We start from the raw sequence: 21944 nt of genomic DNA on the forward strand, positions 1-21944 counted from the left end.
TGACTGGTAGGTTAGCTTGCTGCTGGGGTCCCGCCGATCAGGACTGAATGAGATGGGCTAGACACGCCCTGGAGCTCTCCCAGGGTCCTTCCCTGGCTGGCCAACTTCCCCCATCTCTCCCCCATCCCAATTGTGCACTGGTGGGGTCCCTTGACCTGGCCTGTGCCCTCTCGCAATCCAGGACCCCCTCAGGGAATGTCAAAGAGCTGGTTTCAGCCAAATCCCACAGAGAGAGCGCTGCTTAGCCAGAAGCCAGGCTCATGGCTGGCGAGTGCAGTGGCAGTGGTGGGAGCACTCTCCCACCTCTGTGGCAGTCAGACATCCCCTGAGGGCTCCCGGACTGTGAGAGGGCACAGGCTGGGCTGAGGGACCCTCCCTGAGTACACAAATTTTGTGCACCAGGCCTCTAGTTGATCTTATAACCAAACTTTGTACTTCAAGTCAGCAACTCTGAGAGAGCCACTGTGTTCATATATAGGGGTTGTTCATATATTGGGGGTGTTCATATATAGGGGTGTTCATATATAGGGGGTGTTCATGTATAGGGGTGTTCATATATAGGGGGTGTTCTGTTTCCTCTATGATGTGACCTTCCCTGACATGATAAGGGATTTTATCTCTGGCAGTTTTGTACCAATGAGTTATATAAAGGAGGACATAATAAGCCACAGGTTCTTGGAAAGTTGCACAAAGATAGCAAAGAGCAAAGAGCTGTTTTCTCCTTCATGATGCTTCTCAGGTTCACCATAGCTCTGTTTCTATGGCAACCACATGGTCTAGGCTCTCATTTTCTCACATTTGACTTACTGAAGAGTTTTATGACTTATCTACCTTCAGTCTCTTCCTCTCTTAAACTCCCTGTCCCTCGCCTCTGCTATCAGATTAATCTTTTTAAAGAACTATTTTCATTGTATTTCTCTATCTGGCATTCCATTTTCATCATAATCTGGCCTCAAATGTACCTACTGGGAACATTATTACATATGGCCAGTTGTCCCTTAATTGTCCCAATCATGCATCATGTTTCCCCATAAAGTCTAATACCTTTGAGAGCAGAGGCCCCATCACATGCTAGTGTTGTATTCCACCCAGCAGCAAGCACAACTCTTGGCTTATGGTGTGTACACAGAGAGGCAAATATTTCCCCTTTTGCTCTTTGTCCCTGGGTTTATTTATTCCTCCATATCCCACTAGGACTGAGGGCTGTTTCTGGTTGTTTTGTGTTAATTTTTTTTCCTTCCTAACGTAGTTGGTGGTTATATAGCACATATTATCCAAAGCTTGCAGGACATTTTAAAAACCAATATTATCATATCTTTGCTTTTAAATATAGAAGCCTCTCTCTCCTTTAGCAAAAACCACAATGACACAGCTACTTGCATGTCTAAAATGGGTTCTGCATTTTTTTTGTGGCCAGTCTTTCCAATGGTCATAGATTAATTGTAGCCTTTAAGAAGCATTACATTTGGTATTAGTCACAGCACTACTGCAGGTAACAGGTAGACCAATTTAGTTGGAGTGTGGTCTGTTTCTTTAATGTGTATAGACATAGGTTCAGAGGGGGAAAAACAACTCGACATTCATGAAGGATATATTCCAAGGTGCTCTTGAATTTCCTAATTTTTAAGATCACTGTGATTTTTAACTCATTTTATTTATAAAATTGAGAGAAAATATCCACTTTGCCATCAGAACATATAATAACAAAGACAAAGATTACAAGCTTGGCTTACTCACTACCTGCCACATGGAAGTGAGTACTAATTCATTCCTCAGCAAACCCACAAGTTGCTATGTTGTGACCTTGTGGGGTCTCTCCAGGAGAGCTGAAGGAATAAATATTAAATCTTTAAATGTTAAGAGGTTACTTTAGTTGACTTCCGGTTGCTAAAGAAAAGAAATATTAAAAAGGCCCTGTAAAATAATAACATTTTAAATTAAAATTAAATAAATGAGTAGAAGAAGCTGAGACAAGAATCTTATTTTATTTATATTTTTTTTACCAACTTGTTAATAAAGCTCTGTCTCCTCTCCCTGTGAGCCTTGCCCTGATATTTTCTAATTGGAAAGAGATAAATACTCAGGTTTCAAATGGATTCAGACTTTCAGAAGTAACAAAAAAGTGAGGATGTGGGTGATTCTTCCTCTACATTCACTGGTGAGGATCAGCTCCCTCTGCACCTCCCTTATGAGTTCAGCACTTATGTACCTCGGTATTGCCGCGGGCTGTCCTGCAGGCTGACAGGAACACGTGGACACGTGCGTACAGTCTTCCCTGCCTGGTGGGCTCCTTTACCTAGCGCATACTCATGTTTTCCAAACAGGGCTTAACAAAGCAACTTATACATCGCAGATTTTTGCAAAATATTTAAGTGACTAAAAGTATTAATAATAATAGTTATCATTTATTCAGTGTTTATAAGGCCCACGAACTATGCTAAACCCTCATGTGTTCCTTTGGTGTGTCAGACATTACGCCATCCACTTCCATGCATGATCATATTTCATCATTATTATGTATTATAGTAAAATTATCGCCAAAATAAATGATTTGCTCGTTTTTCAAAACCAGCTTGCACCATCTCTCCTGGTTTGGATCTCTGGTGAGATCCTTGGTTTCTCACTTCCCTCAGCTTTCCAAATTCAATTGATCTATACCTCCTGTAAGCCCTATCTACAAAAGTATCTTGAATTTGCCCTCTTTTTACATCTTTCCTGTCACCACCTTGGTCTAAGCTACCATCATTTCCTGCTTATCCTACTGAAATAACGTCCTGACTGGTCTCCATGCTTCTACACTCGCCTTTTTATAATCCACATTCCACAGAGGAGGAAATAGTATGGCTGTACAGTGTCTTTTTTTAATATATATTTTTATTGATTTTAGAGAGGAAGAAAGACCGAGAGAGAGATAGAAACATCAATGATGAGAGAGAATCATTGATCAACTGCCTCCTGCACGCCCCATACTGGGGATCGAGCCGGCAACCCAGACATGCACCCTGACTGGGCATTGAACCCTGACCTCCTGGGTCATGCATTGAGGCTCAGCCATTGAGCCACATGGGCTGGGCAAATGTCTTACCATCTTATTTCAGAACATGGACTTGTCTGTTCACAAAAAGACAGTGTCCCCATCTTGACATATTCATTTTGTGGAAACAAATTCACTCACTAATTCATGGGCTGACCCATATAACTCCACTGAAAATATTATTTTTCACAGAAACTGCTGTTAAACTTCACCTATCATTCCATGTGACACGGAGATGCCAGAGATAGCACATTTCACAGAGAACTGGAGACGGACCAGAGGAAGAAAGTAGAGGCAATTCACAACTTATCAAGATGAACGCAGCACCTCATTATTTTTAACAGCAATGACAATACACACACATAAAAATAAAAAGTAAATGCTGATTTAGCTTGAGAAGATCAAGGAATAGTTTAGAATCTATCTGTTGTAATTTTAACCTGATCAATGAAAATTAAAGAATAGGCGCTCTAACATTTATGCATGCCTTCTGTGTAAGCTTGGAAACAAAGAGGAGCCCTGCACACACCGCCCAGGGAAAGGGTCGGATGAAGTGGGGTAGCATTCCATTGTGCAGCCTGCACCTCAGACATGGCTTGGGGAAGCTGCTCTTCTGTAGACAGTTGGCTGAGCTGCCAAGGATGTGGCCTCTGTGGCCGTTTGATTGAAGAAGAGGTGCTTCTCAGTTAAGCACTGAGAAGGCACCTGTGCTCCGTTACACAGTGTGTGTTTAGCAGTGACTGTCCTCCAGGCAGGCTTTTGGGAGCCCCCTCCCTACTCAAATCTATGAACCTTGAACTCTTTCTTACCAGATGGCAGGCACAGGCTCCAGACCAATCCCATGCGGAGTGAAGTGATGGAGCACAGTCTTCCTAATTAGATAGTTTTTTTAAAAAAATGGCTCCATTCATTGAAATATAGCATGTTACAGTGCAGGGGACACCAGGTTCCTCTCTGTGTAGCTGGGCTCTGGGATCTTGGCTGCCTGGCTCTGCCTCAGACAAGTTTTATGATCATGAGCACTTCACTTTCTGCTGTCTCCGTCCTTTCTTTCATTAGTAGGATAAACATGTTTTCTAGGGTCTAACAACGTCACATTACTTAGGATTCTGCTATCATGGTTATGTATATAATATTCTCATGCTTTTGATCATTTTACACTAAAATCTTCACTTTGTATGGTTTTTAAAGAAATTGTTTTGGGAAGAAATAAAGGCTTGACCGCCACATATAGATATCTTATTTAAAATATTTTGTTAATTAATATTTTAAATGCTTAATGAAACAAACTTTTGTTTTTCTGAGGTTTTAGAAAAGGAAACCAAACAATATTCTGTTAAGGAAGGCAATATTTTCCTTTAACCCAATTCCATAATTAATCTACTTTTCTAACCAAGATTACAGAGATATGCTGATAAATATGTTTCTGTTTTGCTACCTGAAGAGATCTAGAACTCGTATTTGTTAGAGTAGGAAGTAAGGCTCAGGAGGAAGTTGCTCTACTCTCAGCCCTGCCACTCACTTTGTGCCATGCACAGCTCCGCTGACACCAGCTACAGAACTGCTGCCCCAGTGTTCTGAATCCATATTGGTTCGTTGTTGGGCTGAAGTTAAGAAACTGTCCCTAAAGGTGATCCTTTTTGCCTTCATCTGGCTACAACTGATTATTTATAGCAAGTAAATTAATATAACACTTTAATTCTGAGATTGTAAACTTCTTAAACTAGGGGCAGTTCCCAGTTATATTATGTCTAGGGAAAGATTAATTTGACCAGAGTCTATCAAAACAGTGTTTTGGACTGTTAACTGAGTGTCAAGGTCTATGGCTTAAGAAAGTTATTTTTGCTTTGAGAATCTCAACATCAGTAGTTCTTTAAATGTATACTCTTATTATATTGTAGGTTTTTATGTTTTATCACATTGTGTATTTGTGAAAAAAAAAAGTCCTTCTAATGTGGCTAGCCTTCCCATAATGCTGAAATACTGCTGCACATCCTAGCATTGCAGAGTCATTATTATTGCACAAACATGTCAAGTGGAGGGTGTGTCATTTCTTGGATGCTAGATCCTTGCTCTTCTGTCCACACTCAATCATTTTGCTCTAAACCTCTTTTCAGTGGAGATTTCAGTAATCTAACAAGGATTGGAGCTTCCCACTTTGAATACACAGTATAAAATCAGACTTTTACCTGTTTTTGTCATTAGAAAGCAAGAGTAAATAAAGGTCAGCATCTTAGCTGGCAGGCTGTCTGATTTTCCTGTGACCATCACGTTAGGAGAAGCTAGTTCATCTGTCTGTGGGTTTAGGATTCAGCAGCATAAGCTGTCAGACGAACACTGATTGAAGGTGGACAGGGAGGGGAAGCGCATCTGTCCAACGATCGCCATTGGCTTCTTATTACAGCATTCTCCCCCGAGACGCGCTCTGCATGCTCATTCACCTACCTCCTCTTCCCTCCCTGCCTGCCTGCCCCTTCATTACTGATTCACAGCGAGAGGCAGCAGCAGCAGCAGCAGCAGCAGCAGCAGCAGCAACGCTGCTTGTCACGAATCAAGGATTGCAATGAGCTCATCCTTTTTCTCCTTGCAGCTTCACAACTGCTCTGGCTTCCTGGCTCCTGCTGCTGCTGTCTGCTCACACACAGACACGCACACACACACACACACACACACACACACACAGGCACAGTCTCTCTCTCTCTCTCTCTCTCTCACACACACACACACACACACACACACTAGACCCTTCTAAGCAGCTTGTACATTTTGACACATGTATCTGAACTCTCCTACATCATTCTTGGCCATTTTCTTGCATTCCATTGCTTTTACCGTTTTGCATTGACATCAGTAGTTGATTTCATTTTCTGATCTTCTTCGGGGCTCTTGCACCGTGGCTAATTTAGCCAAAATGCTTTTCTTGTGGAGACATTAGCTGACAATTCCCAGAACGGACTGGATTGTGCTTGCTCTTGGGGAGACCAAAGCCAGGCTCCCCTCCCACTACACCTCCTAAAATTGTGGATGAGAGCTCCAGCTTGCTCATTCTGGATACCTACTTACTGCTCATGGAACAAGGGGTGCCCTGCCCAGCCCCAGCTGCTAAGCTCGCACCTCCTGTCAAAAAGTCCCAGGACATGCACGACGAGAGGACCAAGCTGGTGAATGAGTATGCGTGTCGCGTGCTGGAGCTTCTGGGGATGGGGCATCGCCTGTTTGTGCCTCGGCTCCTGGCGGTGAGACTGTTTTTCATTGAACTTCATTTGGGGGGAATCGGCCACCCTCCGTGAGGACTCCTGGTGTCCTGGAGGAGCTTGCAGTCTGTTTTCCTCCTCCTTTCTCACTCAGCCGAGAAGGAAGTGCCGCGTGGCTGCGGCCAGGGGCTCTACCCAGCCTGGTCCACTCCTTAATTGGCTAGAGGAGACAGTTCTTTTCCAGAGCCCAGGGCACAGTAGTGGCATTATCTCTGTGGCAGCCAAAATAATGGTTTTCTGGCTGGCTCGGCTCAGCAGTAAAGCAGAATACTCAAGAGCTTGGTGTAGGCATCCTCTGCCTATGTCTCCAAAGGGTTAAATTGTATAACAGATGTTATTGCTACTTATTTAGACTGTGTGTGGTTTGCTTTCTAACCTCCCCATCTGATTGCCAATTTGATTCTTTTGGGGGTGGGTGGGGGGATTAGGGAATTTTACCCCATAAAAATCTTTGAGTGGGAAATTGTACATTTCGCTCCCGGAATGTTCAAACTGTGTATCTATGAAAGAGCTTAAAACTATTGAGTCTGTGAGTGGATCGGGGAAGTCTGGCTTGCTTTTTTTTTTTTTATTTCCTGAACAAGAGAAAAATCACCTATCCTCACTTCCTACCAAGGGTTAAAATTAATACCCACAATCACTGGCGCAAGGTTTCTTTTTAGTGGCTTGAGAACTACACCTAGCAACTGTTCTATAATGTAATTGGGCTGCAGTAGTCCTAAACTATTATTTGGTATTTGAACAAGACTAATTTAGCTTTGTCTGTTTTATATAATGGAGTTTAATACCATTCTGCTTGTTCCTCATTATGGTTCTCTCACATTTGAGTCTTTTAAGAAGTACAATATTGACTCGCCTGAATTTAACTCTTTTCTCTCACATATTTCCCTCTAGTATAGCTCATCTTTGTTTATACTTACCTTTACCATTATTAATTCAGTCTTCACATATTTATTTGCATACAAATATAATCTCCTGCATAATCATAACAGACATGTTAGGCAACCACGTCTATAAGGGATTTCTCATCCTGAAGAGAGTCTGTTTATCATTCCAAGATGAAGATAGATGCAATGACTAGCACACAATTATAGGGAGGAGGGCTGTATTTTTGAGAAATATCATTCCTTTGACATTTAAAAATGAAAGAAAAAGAACTCAATATGTGTTTTAATGCCCAGGTGAGGTCATCAGTGCTCATTTGGATTTTGTTTTCCTGAATCACATTTTTTCTTAACACAGGAGAAAACTGAAGGTTCATGATTCTATTAGAAAGGTGTTTGTTCTTTTTAAGGGAAATAAAAATTTTAAGTGAAATAAAAAGTGTGGTATTTCAGGGGCTTTGACACTAAGAAGTACTAAAATATATATTCTACAAATTCTCTGCATCTCTGAGGAATCCGTTTTGGCTGAATACAGTTCCATATTCTTAAAGACCACACAACTTTGTGTCACCAGGGCTTGAACTGGTAACTCTCTGTAATCTGGGGCTGCCTCTTTTTGACATTTACATTTTCAGTGTTTTAAAGGAAAACATAAACTGATAACTAAGAATGTCCCTCATACTCAAATCTTCATTAGAGATTAATTTAAAACACACTATTAATGATAAAATCCACAGGGAGTTAGGTTCCCAGCTCCAGGTCTTAGGGAGGTCACACATATCTGTATGTTGCAACTATGCAGTCAGCCTGGTTGCGTGTCTGAGGAAGTACATCTCTTGGGTTGTTTTAGGCTCTAAAATTCAGAGTCTAGGTTGTAGTGTCCCATACAGTACATGTGAGAAGTATATGCCGAGTTGTCCAGAGGCCATTTGGAAATCTCTGATGTTATGCAGTGTTGCACTTATAAGATTATTCATAGAATGGGATACTCTACATATTGGGAAGTCACATGCCTGTTCATTAGCAATATGGCTGTGAATTGGGATCAGCTAGCCAATGAGTTACTGCTCAAATTTTAGCACGTGTATTGGGGGAAGTACAGTTGTTCAGACCTCTCTGATTGGACTGGCTAATGATGTGGGATCGATGGCTGATCTGCCCAGGATGGGCCTACCAGGAATCCTGCCACATGCAATATTGTCATCTTTCTAGTACCAGTCAAAAGGGCCGGCACTGGAGTTTAGATCTTTAGTCATGTTTTAAACATGAATGTGTGTGAGTTAAATATATACAAATACCTAATTTTGCTTTACAGATCCCAATAGTTTTTTGTGTGCAAGACAACTTAACTTCTTAATGAAGTTGTTCAAATAAAAGGAGATTAACCTAGACAGTGTTGTAGATTTGGACTTTGAGCTTTAGTTATTGCTCCCTGGTCCACAGAGGGACCTCAACCTGCTGGGACACCAAGCACATCATTGTTCGTCAAAGGTAATTCTAGTCAAGAACACCCCCCCTTAACAAATCAGGCGCGTGGACTTTATTGTAGACTAGAGACCCGATGCATGAAATTCGTGCAAGAATAGGCCTTCCTTTCCCTGCTGCAGGCACTGGCTTCCCTCCGGCTGCCGGCAGGCACCATGGACCCAGGCTTCCCTCTGGCCGCAAGCAGGCATCTGGGGCCCAGACTTCCCTTGCAGCCCCAGCTTTGTCCAGAAGGTAGTCTGGAAGGACTCCCAAAGGACATCCGGTCTAATTAGCATATTATGCCTTTATTATTATAGATATTACCAAAAGGCGTATATTCTGTAGGTAGACTCACCAAATAAATGTTTCTTTGTTGGAATTAAAACACCAAAACAAGAGACATAGGTGTCTTTGATGCCAGCTAAGTAATGGTTCCGTCTTCTAAAGCCTGTGCTTCCAAATGTCTCAGACCTCCAAAAATATTGCTCAACCGAATAGAAATCTTGTTAGACACTCTATATAACTAAAGGAAGAAAAAGCCAATTTGTGGTGAAAACAGCAAAGGTGAGAGAGAAAATCATGCCTAGATGTTTTTTCAAATAATTCCCTAAGATAATCTAACCTAGAATTTGATGCTTATCAGAGGCCCTTAAAGAAGATTTGCCATCCAGGAACAGTTAGAGGTTTGGGATAGAAGCACTGAGAGCTGACACTGAAACGTCAGAATTCTTCCTTTCCACTCACCCTGCCTCCTTTAAAAAATCACTTTAAAATGTGAAGCTCTTGCATTGAATTTTTCAGTGGAAAGAACACACTCAAAATCGTATCAGCAGAGGCACATAGCCAGAGTCCACACTCTTATAAGTGTGAAATTTGGAGAAAGAGGAAAAACTTTTACTCTACTTATGTTCAAAATCTTTCCCCTCTAAATGTTTCCACCTTTGGCTGTTATATCACATGGGAAGTCATTGTCAGATCATGACATGTTAATATCAGTGTTGACTGTACTTTCCATATGATACTCCAGGCACTGTGCACAGTGAATCCAAATGTCTCTCAGGCCAAGGAGGGTGGATGAATATAGGCAAATGCTTAGCAGTCTCTTCAGTAGCCATGTCAAGGTCTAATTTTGATCAAATTTCTTATGCAGTCTAATTACATGCTAGTTGGTATTTTTTAAATTTGTGGACTTTTTAAAAAACATTACTTCTAAGCAGGGAATTAAAGAGCAGGGGATAACAGATGGCTCATTGGAAAGAGATTATAACTCTTAAAAGAAGTTAGAGTCCCAGATAGAGCGATTGCTATGTAGACTTCTGATGCTGCCCAAATATAAAAATCAATTTTATATCAAAATAAGTCCTAAATCCACTTTCTAATCAGAATTTTATAAATTTTGATTAAAAAATACTGGGTTGGCTTAAAGTGGAGCCTTTATGAATCCATGGAATACATGAATGTGGTGTCTACCATGTGCCTAGCAATTTGCTTAATTCATTTTACTAGGAGAGTGGGAAGGATGATATATTAACATCCCACTTACCTATGAGCTCTGGCTGTTTCTTTCTACCTACTTGGAAGGAAATAGAAGTTGGAATTGTTTAAGTGTTTTTAACTGTCCAGGTAATCTTTTTATATAATCTATTCAAATGAAAGAAGTAGTGTTACCTTGGAAGATATAGTTAGTAAACACATTTCCTATCATCATTTTATGACAGAAAATTTGGAAAACAAAAAGTGAGTGTTATGAAGAGCTGGGAGAAGAATGTTCTGGGCAGAGAGGACAGCTAGGGCAGTAGCCTTCAGTTATGGATGAACCTGGTGTGTATAGAAACCAGAAAGAAAGTCAGTGTGCCTGAGAGGGATGTGGTTCAAGATGAGGATGGAGGGGAATGGGGGCGGATTATGAAGGGTTCTGTGGGAAATGCTAAAAATTTGGGTTTTTGTTCTGAGCACACTAGGAACCCTTGGAGGGCTTTAAATTGAAGAGTGACATGACCTGAAGGGGTATCATGGGGCTGCTATACGGAGAGTAGATTGTCGGGAGCAAGAGTAGAAACAGGGAGGCCAGTTAGGAAGTTACTGTGGTGGCTCACCTGAGAAATAACAATGGCCTGGATCACAGAAGTGAGGACAGCAACTCAGACCCTATTACAAGCAGGAATTTCTCTGACTTCCTTATACTCTCTCAGTGTACTATTAATAGTTAATTTATTGTACTTCTGAATTTAAATAAAGTAATATTTTGAACTAGTGCTTAGTTCTATGATTTCTAGCCTCCGTGTTTTTATTTTTTTTTCTTTCTCATTTTATTACTGAAGTCTTGCATAATTAAGTACTGACTCTTAAAACATCTATCTTTTTGGCTTACTTCTATGTTACTGAGTCTGCCTGAATCTATAATTTGTATCAGGTATTTTCCATAAATCACTTATAATTGTTTATTAAAATACTTAGTGTCTTTCTTACTACAAAATTTTTCCTGCAGAAAATACAACAAAATATATTTTTAAAAAATACATAAGCATGATGCTATCCAGAGAAAAATTTTATTTCATTTTCTTTTAGTCTTTTTTCTATGCATACATGTACTTATTTCTAAGTGGTTGTTATTTTTTAAGGAAGTAAATTTTGCCAACAGTAGTTTTCATAAGAAGTTCAGTAGTTAAGTGGCTTACTTCATTTACTTTTCATAGCATTCTTTTTTTTAAATTTTATTTTTTAAGTTAAATGTATTGGGATGACATTGGTTAATGAGATTATTATTGTTTTCAAATGTACATTTCTATGACACATGATCTGTTGAATTGTGTGCCCACTACCCAAAGTCAAATAATCTTTCACCACCATATATTTGGTCTCCTTTACACTTTAGTACCCTCCTACCCCCCTTCCCTCTGGTAACCATAGCATTCTTTAAGGTATTCGATCAATTTCTTATTTCCATCATGAGCTGCTGAAAAGCCATCATCCAATTAGGTGTTTATTATATAACTCAGATGGGCTCTGGTTGCATTGTCTGTGTCTTCAGCAAGCTTTGTAGTAATATCCGTAAAATGCCTGTAAAGTCACAGATTAGTCCCAGGTTTCAATTTTTTTCCTGGCATTTATTTTTCTCTCACAGCTGTAACTTGGTTAGCATTGCCACGATCCACCATTGAAATCTTCAGGCAATATAAATTAAATATGTTAGCCTGTTAATTAATTCTTATATTGCTTCTAGGATTTATGGTGACTTATTTCAACTTTGAATCAAGAGATTAGAAATCTCTTTCTAAAATGTTTTAGAACTAACCTAGATATTAGCTATAAAAAGTGCATTCCAGAAAATAGAAATTCTTTTTTCAACATGTGTGTCATAAATGCAGGCTAAAATGTCATGATGATCTGGGTGCTTATTTTGCAGACCTCAAAGGAAGATCTTCTGCAGGCTGATTTTGAAGGGGCTTTAAAGTTCTTCAGAGTTCAGCTTCCAAAGAGATACAGGGCAGAGGAAAATGCAAGAAGATTGATGGAGCAGGCTTGTAATATCAAGGTAAGATACACAAATTTACATGTCATAAAGGTGGAACTTGAATGCATAATAGCATGGAAAATTATGTAAACCCAGTCCTGGTGTATGTTGCTGGATTTTGACTATGTTTAAGGTGATGGGTGTGTGTGTCAACTAGTCTCTCCCAGACTTTTTTGTCAGGCTGATAAGTATATAGTAGCCATACCATCTAGTAGGATTTAGAGTGAAAATTGGCAGGTTCAGATGGTAACAACAGGGAGACAAACATTTATTTTATAGGTAAGACTCTAGAATGGGCTGCTGTGATAGTGGTTTCCATGGCAGAAGACCTAGTATTTAGCTTTTACCATCGTTTTAAGATTATTTAGGACAAAGCAAGAAAAGCCTGCTTAGGCAGTGCTTTCCTTTCTCTAAGGGACTTGGAAAGCTTCGACTCTTCATCTGTCCATTCGCTTCCCACACTTGCCAAATACTGTGGATAGGTTGCTCCTTATCATATGTCTGACAAAATGAAACACATTATATAAAATAATTTGAAATAGAAATCTATCTAGAAAGTTTTAGTATCAAGGTGAGAGATCACTTTGTTTTTTAATTTGGCATCAATTTACTGATGTTAATTCTTATACCTTGGGACTATACTAGGGAATTTTCTTACCTAACCATGGTATTAATATACATTTCTTTTCTGAACAAACAGGCAAAGATCCCAGTTCTTATGGACCTAAAATTCTTGCATAAGGAAGTAGAGAGTGAACAACATAATAAATAAAGAATATATTTAATATGTTAGAAACTGCTAAATAGCTATAAAGAAATAAAAAGTAGGGGGAAATAAGCAAGGTGGGATCAGGGAAGAAGGAGAAAATTACTGTTGTTTTAGCTAGAGTAGACCTCACTGAGAAGGTGAAGGAGGTGGGTTAGTCATGGAGATGTCTAGGGAAGGACCATTCCAGCAATTAGTTCAAAGGCCCTGAGGTTAGCTCATGCCTGGTGGGTGTGAGGAACAGCAAAAAGGCCAGTGTAGCTGGAGTGAAGTGAATGAAAATGAGAGTGGTGGGAGAGGAAGTTAGAGAGCTCCAAGGGAGCCAGGAAAGTCGACCATTGTGAGGACGTAGACTTTACTTTGAGTGAAGTGGGAAGCTCAGGCAGAGGTTTGAGTGGCAGAGTGATATGCTTTGTCTGAGCTTTTAGAGGATCACAATGTCCACTGTGTTGAGAACAGACTATAGGAAGGTAGGAATAGAAATAGGAAGCTCAGACCGAGTTTTGCCGTGATACTGCTGAGAAATTATGGTAGCTTGAACAAGGGTGATTATAGTGGGGATGGAGACAGGGTAGAGATGGAGGTGGTTGGAACCTGGGTATATTTTTAAAGAGAATCAATTATTAATGATATATTAAACATGGATGTCAGAGGAGGGGAAGAGTCAAGAGGATTCCACTGATTTTGGACTGAGCAATTAGAAGATAGAGTTGCCATTGACTTGTTAAACTCATTACTTAAAATGTAGTTTGACATGGATTGCACTTGAGCACCAAACCCACTATAACACTTTTTTACTGAATTTTAACTTAAAATAAATTCTAAATGTTAAAATGTACAAATCAATACTTAAATAAATGATTATATATTTACTTAAAGTAAATGATTATATATATAATATATTATATATATTATATATATGTGTGTATATATATGTGTGTGTATGTGTGTATATATATATATATATATATATATATATATATATATATATATAGGCTTTGCATTCCAGTGGGCATAGTGGCTTTGATTGATTTTTGTGGGTGGTAAGTTTGATGTGTATTCTTCAGCCAGCTGATTATTCCAGAGCTGTTAGAGAAAAGTATTAGAAACTGGAGCAATGCTGTAGGAATCTATTAAAATAAAACATCCATTTCTAAGAATAAAAGAGTAGAGAGTTAAGAGGTACAAGTAAGGTGGAAAGTTAAATGTTTTCAGGGGAAATCTCATAGCATTGGAAAATCATTGGGAGTGAAAATCCATCCAAAAATATGAAATTCACAGGAAAAGACTTTCCCACTGTATTGTATGAAGTTCCGCAGAAGATGGAGGTAACTAGCAATTGTCAAGCCAGAAACATGAGATCTGAGAGACGCAGAAACACAGAGTGTTAGAAAACAAGTCCAAAATGTGATCTGAATGGACCATTCTTGGAATGAAAGGGTTAGGTACAACCAGAGTGGTTTATTTGCCCATGAATGGATAGATATAAAGTATCTGTTTTTAAAGTAATAATATTATTTTGTTTTGTTTTGTTTTGCATTATCTAAGGAGAGTGATTTTCTTTGACACCATTTAAAAATATTAAGGTATAATTGACAAAACATTAGTTTCATGTGTACAACATAATGATTCAATATTTTTATATATTGTAGAATGATGAACACAATAAGTCCAGTTAAAATCTGTCACCATACATAATTACCATTTTTTTCTTGTGGTAAAATCTTTCAAGATCCACTATCCTAGCTGCTTTCAAATATGTGATAAAATATTATTAACTCTTATCACCATGACTTATCCATTACATACATATATACACACACATATACCTGAAGAGAGGCTTACCTTTACAATACATGATGTACTCCAATGTTTTCTCTTTCACTGTGTTGTATTCTATTTCATTTTAAACTTCTCCCCTCTCCCCAAGAAAAATTCCCAAAACAAAAAGCTAGTCACAACCTACTAAGTCAGTTTCACAATGACTTGCAGTTTGGGGAAAAAAATCTAAGGCCTATCCCACTGTTTGCACCTCCTCTCCCTGCCCCATTCTGATCCCATGCAGCCTGTGAGAGTGTGTGGAAGATGAGGAGTGTCCACACTGAATAATGGAAATGGGAGTGTACTAAGGACGTGGGTCACCAGGCCCTCATTGCAGCAGTGCATGCTGGCTACTGGAAATTTTAGGGAACTTGTTAGACAAAGCATTCACAGACACAGGTGACGGCAGGCATGGGACAGGCTAAAATGTTGAACACACAATTTCTTATCTACAGCCTGTTTAAGATTAAAGATAACATTTTGTCAAAGTAATACAAATTCTTTTCTGTATTTTAATTCTTTTCAAAGTTAGTATTTGTATACAGTTGTATTTTCTTAGTGTTCTCATTAAATTTCCCAACAAAATTAATCACTTCCTCTAACTTTAAGGATCTAGGAGGTGATCAGTGATTTCAGTGAATGGACTAGTTTTAAAATATATGTAACAGTTGCAGATAAAAATTAACTACTTAGCTCTGTATGTGGCTTATTTCTGAGTGTACCAACAGGATGTATTATTGAACCAGGGTGGATTAGATAAAAATCAGGAATATATTTTGGTGTTTATTTTTCTAATTTAACTAACATGATTTCAAATTATTCTATCTCCCTCAGCTCCTATGGTTTCAGCTAGGCTAAAATCAGAAATATGTTGACCCATCAGCCTTTTTGAAAAAGTCATTTGGTTACTTAATACTTAATATATGAATATCCTGCCCTTTACCAGGGAGTCAGCTTTTGTTTAATATCATTATTCAGTTATTACCCTATAGTTAAAAACTCTGGCCCTAGCTGGTTTGGCTCAGTGGATAGAACATTGGCTTCAGACCAAAGGGTCCCAGGTCCGATTCCAGTCAAGGGCACGTACCTTGGTTGCAGGCTCCTCTCCAGCCCGGGCCTTGGCTGGGGTGTATGCAGAAGGCAACCAATTGATACGTTTCTCTCACATTGATGTTTCTGTCTTTTCCTCTCATCCACTCTCTCTAAAAAAGATCAATGGAAAAATGTCCTCAGGTGAGGATTAACAACAACAACAACAAAATATCCAAAAAATTTGTAAAAGAAACCCAACAGAAGGCTTGCAAAACAAAGTTTAAAAAAATTATCCAGAACATAGAACAAAAAGACATAAAATATGAGAGAAAAAAGACAAGTTCAATAAAGGAGGTTGGACAACTTCCTAATAGGAGGAAGCACAAAAAACAAACAAACAACTTTTGCAGTTGCTTAGCTTCTTAAACTTGGATCTTGGCTTCATGAACTCTGAATCAGTAGAAATTTGTATTTTTTTATATAAGCACTAGAGGCCTGGTGCATAAACATTTGTGCACTCGGGGGGGGGGGGGGGCCCTCAGCCCGGCCTGTGCCCTCTTGCAGTCTGGGACCCCTCGGGAGATAACGACCTGCTGGCTTAGGCCTGCTCTCGGGTGACAGAGGGCAGGCCCAATCCCTAGGTGCAGCCCCTGGTCGGGCTCAGAGCAGGGCCGATTGGGAAGTTGGGGCGCCGCCCCCTGTCATACACAGAGCAGGGCGATCTGGAGGTTGTGATTCCACCCTCAGTCACGCTCAGGGTAGGGCCGATTGGGGGGTTGGGGCACCATCCCCTGTCACACTCAAGGCAGGGTCGATGGGGAGGTTGTGGCGCCACCCCTGTCATGCACAGAGCAGGGCAAATCAGGGGGTTGGGGCATTGCCCCCTGTCACGCATAGAGCAGGGCCCATCAGGGGGGTTGGGGCTCTGTACCCTGTCATGCACAGAGCAGGGCCCATCAGGGGGTTGGGGCGCCGCCCTCTATCACCCACAGAGCAGGGCCGATCAGGGGGTTGGGGTGCCGCAACTCACACACTCAGGGCAGGGCCGATGGGGAGGTTATGGCTCTACCCCGTCACACACAGAGCAGGGCCCGTGGCGGGGGGGGGGGGGGTTTGGGGCACCGCACCCTGTCACACACAGAGCAGGGCCGATCAGGGGGCTGGGGCGCCGCACCCTGTCACACACAGAGCCACAGGGCGATCAGGGGGTTTGGGCGCTGCCCCCTGTCACGCTGATCCCGGTGCTGGGAGGCCTCGCGGCTCCGCTGATCCCGGTGCTGGGAGGCATACTACCCTTTTACTATATAGGGTAGAGGCCTGGTGCATGGGTGGGTGCCTGCTGGTTTGCCCTGAAGGGTGTCCTGGATCAGGGTGGGGGTCCCCACTGGGGTTCCTGGCCAGCCTGGGTGAGGGGATGATGGCTGTTTGCAGCTGGTCACACACCCTTCAGGGTGGGGGTCCCCACTGGGGTGCCTGGCCAGTCTGGGTGAGGAGCTGAGGGCTGTTTTCAGGCTGGGGGTGACTGAAGCTCCCAACCGCTCCTTTTTTTCTTTTTTTTTCTTTTTATTCTGGGCCAGCTTTAGCTTTGAGGCTTGGCTCCAGCTCTTAGGCCTCCGCTGCTGAAAGTAGGTTTCTGGCTTTTGCTTACAATGTTGCGATCCTGCTGGCTGAAGCCCGGCAGGTTTCTGGGGTTTTGTTTAGCTTCTATGTTTGTTACATAGTTGCTTGCAGCTCGGAGGCCTGCAGCGGCAGACAGGGAATGTTGGAGTCCTCCATCACTGAAACAAGCAAGCCTCATGTTAGTTTCAAGCTGCCTGGCTGCCGGCCGCCATCTTGGCTGACAGTTAATTTGCATATTGCCCTGATTAGCCAATGGGAAGTGTAGCGGTCGTACGCCAATTACCATGTTTCTCTCTTATTAGATAGGATATGAACATTTTTTCCTCTGGCAAGACAATATATAGCTTTCATTAGATTCTTAAAGGGAACTTAGTGACTAAAAAAAATCAGCGTCTATTGTGGGACAAACTGAAATTTGTTAATAAGCAAATTATATTTCTATAGAGCATAAGAGTCCATAAATGGGATACCTATATATATATTCAAGTACATATACACATAACCTTTATAATTACTTTTTCTTTTTTTAAAAAAACTTTTACTTTATTTATTTTTAAAATCCTCACCAGAGGATATTTTTCCATTGATTTTTATTTTTTTTATTTTTTAAATTTCTTTATTGATCTTTATAATTATTCTTGATCTGATTGCTTTTTTCTATATATTTTATTCAATATTATTTATATTATATTAGGTTGAGTTGATTAAATTATTCTTGTTTGGTAAAAACCATCAGGTATTAGACATTGTATATAATTTAATTCAATATCTTATTCCTTCTTATGGTTCACGTAAGTGCTGTGTATGTAAATGATGAAATATTAAAAATTTGAATCTTTTAATTATAATGGGATTCATTTAGCTGGCATTATTCTGATAAAAATAAAAAGTGGAATTAGAAGAATAAAACATCTGCATACACCTTAGGTCTATGGACATGTAAGACTGGGAAGCAAGTCTTTTTTAAGTTGTTTTTTATTTAGAATAATTTTGCAAATGCCATGTTTATGATGGGCTTCTTTAGTAGCAAGATTCATTACATCACTCAAAATATTCTGTTGGTAGGTCTTTTATAAAAGAATACCTAAAAATATAAATCAGCCTGTTTTGTTTGTTTTTTATTAATAAAATAGCTTGAGTAAAATCAAAACTATAAAATCTGACATTAAACTAAAACACAGGAATTAGGAAAGAAAGGTAATTTATTGAGTGCCTGTTGTGTGCAAGGGGACTTCTCAGAGGAAGTAAGAGTTAAGGTGAAATCTCAAGGATTGGCAGGACTTAGGTTGTATGTAGAGGCAAGGGGTAGGATATTCCCTGCAAAGAATATGCAGAGGCCCAGAGGTAAGAACAGATGGAGCAGTCCAAGATCTAAGCTAGAGGTCATGACTGGAGAATAGGGAATGAGGAGAGTAAATAGAAGACTAGAGAAGTAAGCAGCAACCAGACAGTTGGGCAGAGCCAGGTAGGCCATGGTAAGCAATTTAGATTTTATCCTAGGGGCAGTGGGAAGCCTTGAGAGGTTTTAAGTAGGAGACAGAAGTAATCAGATTTTTGTTTGAGTAAGGAGATTCTGGCTGCTTTGTGGAGAATGGATTGTAAGTGATAAGATTCTATATTGGTGACAGACCAATTCAGAGACAATTACAGTAATCCAGGTGAAAAATGACCAGAGCATTTGTTATGGGCTCGAGAAATGTAGGCAGATTCCAGAGATATTCCAAAGAGAGAATCAACAGACATTGATGACATTCAGGATTCTTAGTCAACTTGGTATAGTAATCACACCACAAAAGGGAATAAACAAAGGAGAACAAATTACAAGGATGAAAGATAATGAGTTGTGTTAGACATGTTAAGTTTGTGGTGTCTATCCACAAATTCATATCCAAGTACTTAGAAATATCATGTAGGCAGGTGGATATTGAAGTGAGATCTGAGCTAAAAGTAGGCATTTTTATGTCATCAGTATTGAAACCATGGATGAATTCTCATAGAGGAACCCAGAGAAGGGTTGGGGGTGGGTGCATTAACACATAAAAGATGAGCTGAGGAGTAGAAGCCAGTAAGAGTGAGAAGGCAGGAAGAAACTCAGAGGAGTATGAACTGTGAACACCAAGGGGAATGGTATCTGCTTTCACTTAGGAAGATACTGAAAAGTGCTTAGAGGTCACATAAGGTACCAAGGAGTGGAAAGTGGTCACTGTGCAATGGTTCATGATAAACATGTCCTTAATGGCCTTATTGAGAACGCTTTCAGTGGATGATGAATTATAAAAGCCAGTGATTCAAGGCCTATGTGGAGGGTGAGTAAATGGAAAAAGGAGAATGAAACAACTCTTCTAAGAAGGTTCTTATGGGGAGAACATGGGGGATGGTAGAGACAGCCAGCAAAAGAGAGTACAAGAGGCAAGATAAGTAGACATGAGCTTGAGATGGATTTTTGGAGGATAAAAAGGATGAGTCTTTAAAAGTTAAAAAAAAGCTCAATGAATCAATTTCTTCATTGAGCACTTAATATATGCCAGGCACTGTGCTAAACCCAGGGAATACAAGATTGAACAAAAGCAGATATGCTCTCTGAACTCATGGAGTTTATACTGTTGTGCAGAAAATGACAATTAGATAATCACCTTAATAAATGTACAGTTACAGCTCTAACCGGTTTGGCTCAGTGGATAGAGTGTCGGCCTGCAGACTGAAGGGTCCCAGGTTCGATTCCGGTCAAGAGCATGTACCTTGGTTGCGGGCACATCCCCAGTGGGAGGTGTGTAGGAGGCAGCTGATCAATGTTTCTCTCTCATCGATGTTTCTAACTTTCATCCCTCTCCCTTCCTCTCTGTAAAAAATCAATAAAATATATTTTAAAAATAATAATAAAAATAAATGTACAGTTACAAAGTGAGATAAATGCTTAAAAGAGATATAAGAATACATGAGAGCAAAGAGCAAAGGGACCTGTCTTTGACTCAGTGACTTAGGGAACACTTTCCTAAACTGAGATTACAAAGCATTCCCAATGGAAGGAACAATATATGTAAACCCTGTGAGGTGAGGGATGTTTAAGAAACTAGGAGTAGGCCAATGTGACTTACGCTTAGAGAATGATGAGGGCTGATATCTAAGGACCAGAGCACTCCATCTTCAAATAGGAAGGAAAGGCCCATAGAAAAAGAAAAGTTGAAGATTCGATTAAAAAAGTGGGAGATAACAGAGACAGGCTTCTGAGGAGGTACAGGGTTAGACTCAAAAGTATGGGCCTTTCTTCCATTACAGCAGGAGGGACTGAGCAAGGAATAGATGGGGATAAAGGGAATGTGCAGTTTGGTAAAGACAAAGTTGAAAATATTCCATTTGAAGGTTTCTGTTAGTTCAACTAAGCAGATTCTAGAATGAAAGGAATATAGAGTCAAAAGTTTAAAGAACATGGAAAAGCTTTTAGACAGACATGGTAGAGAATGGAAGAACTAACTGGAAAACATAAAAGAATTGTTGGAGATAATGAATTCATAGTGGTAAAAATCTGCAGTGCTTGTGAGTTTCTCCAGAAATACTCAGCAGTCCAAATGTATGCATGAGAGAAGCGGACAGTTATTTTTACTCAGAGCTGAGGCAAAGGAAGGGCAGTGGGGACAGGACAGTGGTGCCCTAATAAACCACATCTTGGGGGAATGAGAGGGATGAGCAAAAGGGAAATCCCTGATTGGTTGCTTTTGCTAATTTCCATATATGAATTCTCCTACAGTGGCCAATTTCAAGGCACCAATGACTTAACTGGCTCACACAGTTTTTGAATATTAACAGTCACTTCTGAGGAACTGGGTCAGGAACTGGTTGTTCATTACCCAGCACACCACCGGGTCAAGGAGATGAGGCTAGTAGCCAGAGAGTGGTTGACATGATGGATCATTGAACCTGACTGTAGAAAAGCAAGTGAAGACAGGTGGGGACTGAGAGACCACAAGGAAAGAAGATGGGGAAGAAGTACAAAGAATATTTGAACCCATAAATAGGGAGAATGGTAACGGAGGACATTAGATCCCTGATGGTGTTTACCTAAGAAAAAGAGCATCTTCCTCCAAAATTCTTACATTTTAAAGACAGTTTAGTGACACTGGAAGATAATACTGACCTGTGCTTAAGTTTTTCTGTTGTTAACTGAGGTTAATGCATTGACATGAATTGGAGATGGAAAAACCAAAGATGGCAGAGGCAAGAGAGCCAGGGAAATGAGAAGGGCCCCTAGTGGCTACAACAAAGTCCTGCCGGGGCATCTTCCTTCTGCACACCAGAAATGTCTTCTACCTTGTGCTGGAGAGGTAGCCATCAGTGACAAAATGTTACCTTGGTAGCTATTTGCCTCCGAAATTTCTAAGCTCTGCTTCCAGCTCAGTTTCCTAGATATCGTGCTGGACAGCAGTGCCATCTCCCACAGTGGATTAATACAATTTGATATTGCCTCTCACAAATCATGTTTTTAATGTGAGATTGTAAATTTGTTTACCTGTAAGTTACTATTTTTTCCTCTAAGACCTTCATATTTGCAACCATG

General features: G+C 40.2%; 1 protein-coding gene across 6 annotated transcripts in view; it reads left to right on the top strand.

Moving 5' to 3' along the window:
• Window positions 1-21944, top strand: part of RABGAP1L (RAB GTPase activating protein 1 like) — a gene marked incomplete at its 5' end in the record, with an annotated part of 440168 nt that overhangs the window by 326043 nt on the left and 92181 nt on the right. For 3 of the 6 annotated variants that reach the window (XM_081112106.1, XM_081112105.1, XM_081112107.1), the window contains one exon: window positions 12046-12174. In XM_081112106.1, the coding sequence (XP_080968232.1) occupies window positions 12046-12174 (129 nt within the window). Of the gene's footprint in view, window positions 1-5522; window positions 6271-12045; window positions 12175-21944 lie in introns of those variants that run through there. The other 3 variants (XM_081112108.1, XM_081112109.1, XM_081112110.1) reach the window with 2 other exon arrangements.

This window comes from Myotis nattereri, assembly GCF_964212035.1.
Source record: "Myotis nattereri genome assembly, chromosome: 18".
NCBI lineage: Eukaryota > Metazoa > Chordata > Mammalia > Chiroptera > Vespertilionidae > Myotis > Myotis nattereri.